General features: G+C 37.4%; 1 protein-coding gene across 1 annotated transcript in view; it reads right to left on the reverse strand.

Moving 5' to 3' along the window:
* The window catches only part of LOC311081541 (protein NLRC3-like), a 96,948-nt gene that overhangs the window by 23,471 nt on the left and 60,360 nt on the right, over positions 1-13,117 (reverse strand). Inside the window, exon 7 of the mRNA XM_084112087.1 lies at positions 1,896-2,060. Within this exon, the coding sequence (XP_083968213.1) occupies positions 1,896-2,060 (165 nt within the window). The remainder of the gene's footprint in view (positions 1-1,895; positions 2,061-13,117) is intronic.

The following is a 13,117-nucleotide window of genomic DNA, read 5'->3' on the forward strand; positions in this document are numbered from 1 at the left end:
GTCTGTCGTTGCTATATAACCATGAACTGCGCTCTCCATGATGACAAGAGCTGTGTCTGAAATCGCTCCCTATCCACTATATAGTGCACTATTTAGGGTGTCGGACATTTTGTAGTGGTGTCCGAATTCTGAGTGAACGACATCATTCCCTACATTCTTCACTACTTTTACCCACAATCCTCTCTGAATTCGAGTGTACATACGATGTACACTTGCTGAGACACTATTTCCCACAATCCAACACGATAAGGCGATAGAGCGCGAATGAAAAATAAACAAAAATGTCACCATGGCAACGGTGCACGCGAGTTAGAAAACAATCATTTATAAGACCAGACGCCTGGTTATTTATTTATATATACCGTTATATCTATATTTGAATAAACAAATGTGTTGTGTAGTGTTTTGTTCTCTTTTATTTTCACATATAAATGTAAAAAGTAAATAAATATGACAAGCAAGTGTTTTTATTATCTTTTTTTTTATCAAATAACGCAATAAACGTGAAAAATTCATACATACAATTGTTACATACAATTCATACAGCCAAAAAAAGGAAATATTAAAGATGGGTAGGTAATGTTTATGACAAATTGTCCGAGCTCTCTGGCGCGTGATAATTATGTCAGCATCCGAATTCTTTGCTGATGTAGTGCACTCAACTGCCATTCACTATGTAGGGATTAGTGAATGAGTGAACGAGTGAGCGGTTTCAGACACAGCTAAGGAAGTATCAGCAAAAGATTAATAGATTTCTAGCCCTTGCATTAGCTTTACTACTAGATATATTTATGGAGATGAAACAATAATAAGACGCCCTGTACAGCTATGATCAGCTGTTCGGCCGAGCATTCAATGTTGTTACGCTGCAAGCTTATGGTTCGTTGCTGCCGCGCTCTATCACTCGCACACCATAAAGAGCAAATTGTTTTTAAATGTTTCAATTTCGTGATTAAAATTACATAATTTGGAAGCGGATAATTTCTTCTTTCTGCACCTACACTCGATAGTGTGAATAAGATCAGCGCAACGCAGACCACTGCATTGACAGCATGAAACATATGATCTGTCTACGGCCAGGGCTCAGCGGAAAACAGAAAATGCCGGTCCAGCACTGATTGAGGAATTAAATTCGAAAATAAAAGACAGTTTGACATCTTTTTTCTCACATTCTCACATTTTTTCTTGCATCTCGCATCTATCCACTACCTGCTAACGTTAGTGCACTGCATCCGAGCAAGCACACTTTGCAGTTCCTCCGGAAATGCATTTTTCTAGTTTATATCTTTATTCTCTTTCTATTGTAGTGCCACACCCACACACACCTGGATACATGCACCTATGGTGAATAGATTAACCCTGTAAAGTCCATGTACAAGTTGTGTTGTGTACAGCCTAGATGAAAGTTACCATTGTGTTTAGAAAAAAATTAAGCGTCCTTTGTGTGAAGCTGAGCAGATCCTGTGAGAAAAGAGTGTACTTTCCATAGATAATAAAATGTTATGTTGTGGGAAAATCATGGAAATAGTTTGCAATTTTTATCTATTTGTTTTATATATTTATTTGTTTGGTCAGTGTCTTTGTTTTTTTTTGTAAGCTGTAAGGTGAAGGCTGACATTACTGAAATTATTGACAAAGTTATATGGAACTGTAATGTGGTCAAGACATGACTGGAACTACTTTAGGTGTGGGTTTACTGGATAATAATTACACAAATTCATCAATCAATCAGAATGAAGCATTCAATAGTATAACTAGATCTAAACCTCTGTTAATTATCAATTGGAACTTTTGTAAATGTATGAAAGAAATGAAGTCAAATTAGTTTGTAATAAGTGAAGATGGTGATGCTGTTTTTGGAGTGTTTTAATTAAAACTATTCCTGCTTCACATACTTGAGTTTTTCCAGTGTGCAGTTTGGATCCTCCAGTTTTTCAGAGAGCTCCTTGACTCCTGAATCTCCTGGGTGATTGTAGCTCAGATCCAGCTCTCTCAGGTGTGAGGGTTTAGCTGAAGACACATAACCACAGCCTTCCTCTGTCACCATACAGCCAGACAATCTATAAAAACACAGCAACAGTCCTCATGACTTGCACATTTATACCCACTTCAGCCATTCATTAGGTATTATTTGTAACTGTGTGAAACTGCAAGGAGCTAATGACAATACAACACAAGTAACAAATCTTTCTTTTGAACCTTTTTTTTGTGAACTGGTCGAACCACTTCACCAAATTGGACTGAATCAATCTAAACAGTTTGTGTCTTGAAATAGCACTTATCCACAATTTACTAAAGTTACTCACTTTTGGACGTGGCTGACAGTCACTCCGACTTTAAATAAACCAATATATATTATTTTAAAGGTGGAATATCTTTACAGGAACAGCTTATTCAATTTTTAAATAAGTTGATACAAAGTTAAAAAAACATAACCAAACATTTGCCAAGGTTTTCAGGGGGAAAAGAAAATGTTTAAAATGTATTAATCAAAACAGTTGAAACGTATTGAACGTACTGGAAACATGCTTCGACTTTTTAGTTTTGTATATATATTCAGGTTGCAGCAGTTTTCAGCTTAGCAGTAGACTCAGCAGTAGCACTGAGCATGATTGATAGCATTTACTAAACAGTAATGTTTCTTTCTCCCACAGCACGTTTTTATTTTTAGTATTAGAATTGTGACATCTTCGGCTTTATGGTATACATTTGATGGAAAAGACTATGCCTAGTACTCAGAAAAAGCTCATCTTCTCTGCAAAAGCTCCTAAACTGAACAAGGTGGGCTCTTCTCAGAGCGGTCAAACTAACATGGCGGACCAGCCTCCCGGATTGTTAGCAAAGGCCGAGATTGACAACCTGCTCGAAAAGATTACAATGGAAGTCCTTAAAGAGGTTGAAACTTCACTCGACAGGAAAATAGATTGAGTTGTGCAGAGGCTCGACGTCTGTTCCTCGAAACTGGTGTGGTTGGACATGCGATTTGACGAAATGGATTGCAGATACTCAGGCATGGAGGTTGCTATGACTTCACATGGTGCAAGGTTTACAGAGTTAAGAGAACAAGCTGGAATCCGCTGTGGAGAAAATTGACGATGTTGAGAATAGGAACTGGCGGTACAATGTGCAGATCATCGGTCCCACAGAGGGCTGCGAGAGTAGCAACCCGGCTGACTTTTTTCAGTCCTGATTGCCTGAGAACTTACAATTCAGTTGTTTCAAGAGGGATTAGTTCAAATTGACATATGTCATCGGGTCCCCTCGTGCCGACCACGCATGGATCAAATGCTGACCACATAAAAAAATTCATTCCAGTTTTACAATTTAATAATATTACAAAAAAATAATTAACATGCTTTAAAAAATATCCGCCTGGATCTCAGGACAGAGCTCTCAAGTTAACTTGTCTTGGAAAATGCAATTGCTAAAATCGATTGCTCCTGTCTGCCTCGTTGCTTCTGCTGCTGTTGTGTTGGTTTGCGTCTGAAAGCTTTGTATATCTTTCTGTTTTGAATCATTATTTACTATCATCCCTGGTTGTTTATACTGCTAAATATAACTTACTCAACATCACACATTAACCTGACATCGCTAGCTTCAATCTAAAGCGTTATTGCTAGCACAACACACTAGTAATTCGCTAGCCTGTTAGCGTACCATCCGTGCGCTCTTATTTATTTATTTTTCTCTCACGCACTCGCGCCTTTTACGAGTGTATTAAACAACTTAGGTGAGTAGGATCAGTCAGCGAACATGGTAAGTCATGTCATCTTCTCTTATTGTTACTTGCACCTCATGCAACATGTTTAGCATATCCTTCTCTGTCAGCATAGGATTTACATGTAATAAATGCAGGGAGATGAAGCTGACGGGGAAGATTTCAGAACTAGAGACACGCATCCAAGCTTTAATCGAGGTTAATTGTAAGAGTGCAAGGGCTTTAGATACTGCTTTGGATGCGACTAGCTTAGTGAACTCTTTACATTGTTCGGTTCCGGCTGAAGTAGAGCCCGTGCAGCAGGGCAGCTGGGTGACGGTGAGGCACTGTAGTCGCAGGAAAAAACACTGTTCTTCCGTTCCGATTACAACTTTCCCAACTCAGTGAAACACCCACTGAGAATCCTGTTGAATGTGCCCTAGTTATTGGCGATTCTATTACACGAACGTGAAAATAGAGACACCAGCCACCATAATCACATGTTTGCTGGGAGCCAGAGCACCTGACATCAAAGTAAATTTAAAAGTGCTGGCTAATGCTAATCGTAAATTGTCTAAGATTATTATTCACGTCGGCACGAATGATGTTCGACTCCGCCAGTCGGAGATCACCAAAATTGATGTTAAAGAGGTGTGTAAACTCGTAAGTACTATGTCATGCACTGTAATTTGCTCTGTCCCCCTTCCTGTTCGCAGGAGTGATGAGATAGTTAGTAGACTGTCCTCACTCAATGGCTAGTTGTCTAAGTGGTGTCCGCAAAATAATATAGAATTCATAGACAATTGGAAAAGTTTTTGGGGCAGACCTGACCTGTTGAAAAGAGATGGTATTCATCCCTCCTGGGATGGTGCTGCTCTTCTCTCTAGTAATATGGCACATAGTCTTAGAGCTCAAACATGACAATCTGGGCCTCAGGTCAGGAAGCAGACAGACTGGCTAAACCGACCGTCTGCTAGCTGTCTCACGTCACCAATGTCAGATAAATCCCATCACATAGAGCCTCTTTCACCTAGATATCATCATATAGAGACTGTGTCTGTTCCTCGAATTAGGACATACAAAAAACTTCCAAACCCATCTAAGAGTAAAAATGTAATTGATGTTCAACAAATAAAAAACAGATATAATACAAATGAGCAAATGATAAAGCTTGGGTTGCTGAATATTATATTCCTTACTTTAAAAGCACTCATTGTTAATGATATGATTACATACTATAATCTAGATGTGCTGTGTTTGACAGAAACCTGGCTAAAACCAAACAATTACATTACTTTTAATGCTGAGGATTTCTTGTTGTATCTGGAATCCCCCAAGCAATCCATTCCTAAGCAGATAAGACTGATTAGTGAGTATAGTTTGTTTTCCCAGATATAAGATAAACTTTTCAAAAAGTGAAGTTATGCCTCTTAATAGTGCGTATAGAACAGACCCTAATATATTGCAACCGTTCCATTGGTCCACAACATTGTTCTCCTATTTGGGTTTAAAGATTTCTCGTCGATTATCAGAGCTATATAGTTTAAATTTTCTCCCCCTTTTACAATCAGTGAAACATAACCAGCAGACATGGTGCAGCCTGCCTTTATCGTTTAATTAAATTTAAATTTAAATTAATATTCTTCCGCGCCTTCTCTATATATTTCAAATGCTTCCTATCAGAGCAAATTTAAATAGCTCAATATTTTCATTCATATGGTCAGTGAAAAGACCCAGGCTGCAGTATAGTGTGTTGTGTTACCCTGTCAAAGCAGGCAACCTGGCAGCTCTGTGCTTTTCAACGTATCTGTTGACTGGTCAGTCTAGATTTCTTTTGGAATGGTTCATAAACGATCCGGATTCCATATGGATTGGGTGAGAGCCAGCGATATTGAATGGGATTCCGCTATATAACTTGTTATATAGGTCACTTTTACGACCCTGTCTTTTTATTCTCTACCTGATGGTGGCAGTATTTCATTCGACTGTGACGTCACTGTTAATTGGATAATTTATGGGTGGAACATAGTTCTCCAGAGAAGTCGTTTGCTTGAATTTGTTCTCATTTAGTTTGTCTTTTATTTACCCACATTTATTGACCCATTGGACTATTATTTTCTCTTTTTTTATTTAAATCCCTAGACATTGTGTTATATTTCTGTAACAGATCATTTTTTCATTAATAAATAATCTTGCAATGCAAACGCTTGCTTGTATGTGTAATCCTCTTTATGTTACGGTCGGGAACGATCTGGCCATGACAATCGCCTTCTAAAATTACAGGCCTAATTAGAGGCAGTGTTATTCTAAGGAACATGGTGAATGTTTGGTGGCAGATTAGGAAGCGTGAGGGATATGGAAACAGATTTTCATTAACTCCTCTCCATGATAATCCTGACTCTGAAACACTGAAAACAGGATCATGAGCTGCTCGCGTGTGAAGGCTTTTCCTCACGATTGCGAGCACGATTGATCCCAGTGCCCCCCGCAGTGTGGATCTGGTTCCACACTCAATTTGATTCTATCGAACCCTGGTGCATTTGCGTTTAAGTTATGTCATCACAAACATGAATAAACTTGTTAACAAGTTGATTGTATTTAATCACTGTGATGGCTAAGGCCACACTGAATAAACATTTCATTTGAATGGTTTATTTTATTTTTGTATGAGAAATTTATATTTTGTTTGCTCTAAGGGATTAATGTTTTTGGTGTCTATTTATACATTTCTATGTAATTATTTTGTTTCTTTAAATATTATTTACCCAAACATTGGAACTGGAGGTGCAACGTTGCCTCTTTAGCACGCATTGAACCTCAAAGAGCGACAAGCCAATAATCATTTATTTCCAGAGTGCACGTTAGTGAGTAAATGAAACCACAACCAAGATATGGGTTTGATGTTTTATTTAATTTTGTTAAATAAAATGGGTCTTTCTTGGTGTCCTTTATAAATTCAGTTGGGAATTTCAGGAAATGTAGTTTTTGGGACAATAGGTGTTGGAGTAGTTTGTTTAAAGTATATACATATATATATGAAGACTTCAGACGCAAAAGCCTCGAGTGCCATCTGAAATTTTCTTCTAAAATGAGCATTTTTTTCTAGCTTGTATATTTAAGTTGAGTAATTTCACTTTAATGACAATTAATAGGTCATTTTCATTGCCATTAAAGTGAAATAACTGAACATAAACATACAAGCTAGATAAAAATGATCATTCTAGAAGGACATTTCAGATGGCACTTAGAGGCTTTTGCATCTGAAGTCATCATATATATATATATATATATATATATATATATATATATATATATATATATATATAGGTTTTCCTACTTACAAAGCATGTAGAGGTCTGTAATTTTTATCATAGGTACACTTCAACTGTGAGAGACGCATTGAAAGTGACGTCAGAAAATCATATTGTATGATTTTTAAATAATTAATTTGCATTTTATGGCATGACATAAGTATTTGATCACCTATCAACCAGTAAGAATTACGGCTCTCACAGACCTGTTAGTTTTTCTTTAAGAAGCCCTCCTGTTCTCCACTCATTACCTGTATTAACTGCACCTGTTTGAACTCGTTACCTGTATAAAAGACACCTGTCCACACACTCAATCAAATAGACTCCAACCTCTCCACAATGGCCAAGACCAGAGAGCTGTGTAAGGACATCAGGGATAAAATTGTAGACCTGCACAAGGCTTGGATGGGCTACAGGACAATAGGCAAGCAGCTTGGTGAGAAGGCAACAACTGTTGGCGCAATTATTAAAATAAAATGGAAGAAGTTCAAGATGACTCCCTCTGTCTGGGGTATCATGCAAAATCTCACCTCGTGGGGCATCAATGATCATGAGGAAGGTGAGGGATCAACCTAAAACTACACGGCAGGACCTGGTCAATGACCTGAAGAGAGCTGGGACCACAGTCTCAAAGAAAACCATTAGTAACACACTACGCCGTCATAGATTAAATTCCTGCAGTGCAAGCAAGGTCCCCCTGCTCAAGCCAGCGCATGTCCAGGCCCGTCTGAAGTTTGCCAATGACCATCTGGATGATCCAGAGGAGGAATGGGAGAAGGTCATGTGGTCTGATGAGACAAAAATAGAGCTTTTTGGTCTAAACTCCACTCGCCGTGTTTGGAGGAAGAAGAAGGATGAGTACAACCCCAAGAACACCATCCCAACCGTGAAGCATGGAGGTGGAAACATCATTCTTTGGGGATGCTTTTCTGCAAAGGGGACAGGACGACTGCACTGTATTGAGGGGAGGATGGATAGGGCCATGTATCGCGAGATCTTGGACAACAACCTCCTTCCCTCAGTAAGAGCATTGAAGATGGGTCGTGGCTGGGTGGCCAGCATGACAACGACCCGAAACACACAGCCAGGGCAACTAAGGAGTGGCTCCATAAGAAGCATCTCAAGGTCCTGGAGTGGCCTAGCCAGTCTCCAGACCTGAACCCAATAGAAAATCTTTGGAGGGAGCTGAAAGTCTGTATTGCCCATCGACAGCCCCGAAACCTGAAGGATCTGGAGAGGGTCTGTATGGAGGAGTGGGCCAAAATCCCTGCTGCAGTGTGTACAAACCTGGTCAAGAACTACAGGAAACATATGATCTCTGTAATTGCAAACAAAGGTTTCTGTACCAAATATTGAGTTCTGCTTTTCTGATGTATCAAATACTTATGTCATGCAATAAAATGCAAATTAATTACTTAAAAATCATACAATGTGATTTTCTGGATTTTTGTTTTAGATTCCATCACTCACAGTTGAAGAGTACTTATGATAAAAATGACAGACTTCTACATGCTTTGTAAGTGGGAAAACCGGCAAAATCGGCAGTGGATCAAATACTTGTTCTCCCCACTGTATATATATATATATATATATATTTATTTATTTATTTATTTTTGTGTATTCATTATTGCTTTATGGTAAATGTGATTTTATGTTTATTTGAGTTTGTATATATATATATATATATATATATATATATATATATATATATATATATATATATATACAAACCATTCTTATAATTACAGGGGTCTCTCCAAACCATTCTTATAATTACAGGGGTCTCTCCAAACCATTCTTATAATTACAGGGGTCTCTCAAAAATTCGAAATCCATTACATCAAATTTAGAGGGGGAAACTATATATATATATATATATATATATATATATATATATATATATATATACTGTCTTTTCAGTGCTCCAGTGAAGTTCACTTAATTTATTAGAATTTAGTTTCAATATTACTTTAGCTCTACTCTTAATCTGACTCCAATTTCAAATGATAATCAAATTTAGATTGTGTTTCTTATTAGAAAGTAATCATAAATATTGATTATGATTTAATTTAGATCTTTGATTTATTCTGGGTATCCTATATTTTCAATTATTAATTCATTAAGGGACCCGACGCCACACAGAGTCACACGCCCTGGGTTTACGTGGATCTCACGGACACAGCCTCGCCAGTCTGATCTTGGTCAGTGGGTTCATTATGGACCCGGTATCGCTTCATTCATTATTCATTCATTATGAACCCCATCACAAATGTGCGCTCATGATCACAAACGTAGCCAGTTCTGAAATAGTCAGAGGGTGCAGTGCAACTATTTTACCCTTAAGCGTTCGCTCTATGCTTACTCATAACAAAAGGTGTAATTTTTTTAATAGTTGTGAGTGTGCTAAGTCAGTGATAGTCAGAAATCGAAAGGTCTCCTTAATGATGTGCCCCATGCTCCATTCATAGTGCCTTCGGTCTGATCTATCCTGGACAGAGATTTGCGGAAACACCAGACTACACTTTGATCTACTAGGAAGAATGATTTCAGAATAGTTCAGAATAAATCAAGATGTAACATTTTTTGTCAGGTAAAATGTATTATGCCAATTACACAAGTGATTAAAAGCCAATTCAGAAATAATAAATACATGACATCAATTACTCAAAGATGACTCTAAAAGTAAGCAATGCATTCCTGACAGAGACACACAGTGGTGTGTGAGTGTTCCAAGTGTAAGACTTGAGAAAACACTGACACAGCACTGTATGGGGGTTGTTCCTGGTTACAGGTTCCCAAAGACTGCTGTCACCTACCCTTAAATACCCAGACCAGAACAAAAGGCTTGTACAAATATATTTTTAGAGTTGTTTTGGGTCAATTCATGTACCCCAGGGGGTAGCACCTGGTTTCGGGGGAGAGGGGAGAATTATCAGATATCTTAAAGAGACTTCACCCAAAGAGGAGAACAGGATTCTCCTAAATTCTCAATCTTTCTCATAATACCAATGACTGCAATGAAATTAAGACCATTTTACCAATCGCATTTTACCAATCGAGACATTTAAAATGATACCAAACATGAAAAGGAAAAACAATAGATTCACAAGATACATCATATGTGATATATAGACATTCTAAGTGAACTTTTAGTGACTTGACTCAGGGGGAGAGGAAGGGTGGAGGGGGATGCAGAGATAAGGAAGGAGAAAAGTTTGGACAGGACAATGTCCTGTGCTCTTTCTTTGCGATCTTCTGTCCAGGGTGTGTTTTATTGCTTTATAGCAGGGTGAGTTTTATCTAAGCTTTCGTCTTAGCTGGAAAATCAGTTCTTACATCAACATGTCATGCAGAAACAATGTAGGGTGAAACTGAGTAATCATAAATATCACCACCATGAAATCACATGAAATCTAAGCACCAGTCGAATGAGTAAAGACAGCTTTGCCTCACTACATTCATTACTACAGCTGTACAGAGAAGAGAACTTACCTGATAGCAAAATGATCGAGACATATGCTTCCTTTAAGTTTCGTTGCGGGAGACAGGTTTAAGAACAGAAAACACAAAGCGCTGTAAGAAACTTCGCAAAGCACACATTATCTGTGTCCCTGCAACGTCTGTCAGCGAGCACATTTTGTCTGTGCCTGGCTTTATATTTATCAGACTGAGGAGCCTACTTTCATCCATGCATATGTACAGAATATTCTTTTTTATTCCTTAACATGAAAATGTGAAAGAATAAAAAAATAATACTAATAATATGCTGATTCGAGTGTATATGTACATTCTCTACAATAATGGCACTGTCTGCTTTATTATAGTTTTTTTTTTCCATTCACTCTGCTTCAGCTTTAATTCTGTATATTTTTTGTTTACACACATTGTTTAATGTTTTCCGCTAAAAGAAAATCTCAAGATATAATGTAAGCCAGGGCTGTGAACAGACCTTTAGATGGGCATGTGTTGAAACTGAAAAAGGGTACCCCCCCCCCTCCCTCCCTTCCTTCTTTATATTAAGATTATTTAGTAAGCCTACATAAAAAGAAGAAATGGTCACATTTTCATGACAAATTCTATAACACAAAATAATAGTCTCAAAAGCTTTAGATGTATTCACTATTACTAACAACCATACAAATAATATAGGTAATATATATATACAGGGTTTTAGGGCTTATTTAGCCCTAAAGCCCTAAAAAAAGTTTTACCATATTTATACATGTGAAGACAAGCGGAGAGTATAGAATACTATAGATTCAAAAATTAGATAGCGAATATGTGCACATTAAAGCCATAAATTAATAATTGAATGTTATTATCATAACATGATTAAATGTTAATAATCAGCCATCATTAAGCAAAGAAGAAATTTCTTAGGAATGTATGTTACCTAGGTGACGATGCTCACTCAGTCGCTTTGTGTAAGTTCCAGTACAAAACAGCGCGGGGGCGCACTTGTGCTTATGATTTTCCCATGGTGAAAACAAATGTTATGTTGTTGTAGGCCTATAACTTATCAACATATTGTTAACATTTTATAAAAGTCTAACTCAAATGCAGTTACGGGGTTTTTGACCAGCGAATGTGTGCAAATGTGCATTTTGTCTGTCATTAAAACGGCGCCGGCGACATCACATTACATTTTCATCAACAGGTTACAAACTATTTTGTTGTAGCTAAATGGGCTCTCTGTTTTTCCTGTTGTTATACATTTGGCCAAAATCTCATTTTATAAAAGATGAAATGCTAATGCACATGCTATTTAAGTGTAGGCTATGTATGACTAGATGGCAAATGCTAGACCTCTCTCTCAGGTCCCATACGTCTCAGTCAGACATCAAATAAATAAAATATGAGCCTATATAGACATAGTGTTTAGTACTTATTTAAACAACAACATCTTTGTTTACCCTTGCAAAACTTCGTTCAGCTACTGTCTGCTGTGCGGCTGCTGCGGAGCTTCAGTTCATTCAGTCAAGACAGAGGGGGCGGAGTTATCAGGTCAGTTTGAGGATTGACCAAGTTTACACAAGCTCTTTTTAAGAACTTTCATTGGCTAAATATTTGTACAACAGACAGACAGATGTAAAGGGTGATATCAATAGCATTGATCTATTGAAAACAAAAAAACAACAACAAAAAAAACACCGCCACCAAAAAAAGGGCACTTCGGAGTGTAAGGGCAAAAAGGGCAGGTTGAGCCCTACCTCTGCACATGCCTGATGTAAACTTGTTGTGTGTATATTTGCTAATCATAAACTTTTTCAGAAAGGGTGGCGTAAAGATTAAAAAATATTGTCTTTCTTGTTAAACTACATTTAAATAAATTAATATTTAATTTTTTTTTTATGAGCACAAATATTCGAATACATTTTTTAGAAAAATGCCCATCCCTAGTGGATTGCCATTAATTTGTTGCTCTGATTGCCTATGTGCGAATACACTGCAGGCTCACTCTCGCCCGTATCCAAGGTAAATCATCAACACTATCAGCCCCTACATGTGTTTTATTGAACTAAATACATCGTCATCAGCTAAAACTTCCTGAACAAGCGCGCACCCAAGTCTGTGTTGCTTTCACATTCATGCGAATGCAAGAATCTCCCCAAATACAATGGGGAGAAATATATATTTTTTATTATTATAATTTCACTCTAATGCCAAAACTATATAAGACAATTACTTTATAAGTTAAAACAATTTAAATTTTATCCTTTTTAACATAAATCATTACAATTTGTATACCTTTAGTCTGTCTGTGGGTTACCGCTATTTAACCAATAAGAGGTATTAAAAAGAGCTTGTGACCAATTTTCATAACTCCATTGTCTCCTTAAACTGTCAGTTAAACCTCTTAACTCCGTCCCATCTCTATCGTGAAAAACGGAAAAAAATCAGCGGCCACATAGCTACAATAATCTTCATAACCTTTAAGCTGATGAAAATGTGACGGACTGACTGCCTCAGATGCAGCCATTCTAATGATGAAAAAACACAACATTCACTGGACAAAAACTTCCCAACTTCATTTGAGATTGATTTTGGTAAAGTTTATAGTGACACATGCAAGTATATGATCACATATAAAGCCACAATATCACATTGA

This window comes from Abramis brama, assembly GCF_963993115.1.
Source record: "Abramis brama genome assembly, chromosome: 4".
Classification (NCBI taxonomy): Eukaryota; Metazoa; Chordata; class Actinopteri; order Cypriniformes; family Leuciscidae; genus Abramis; species Abramis brama.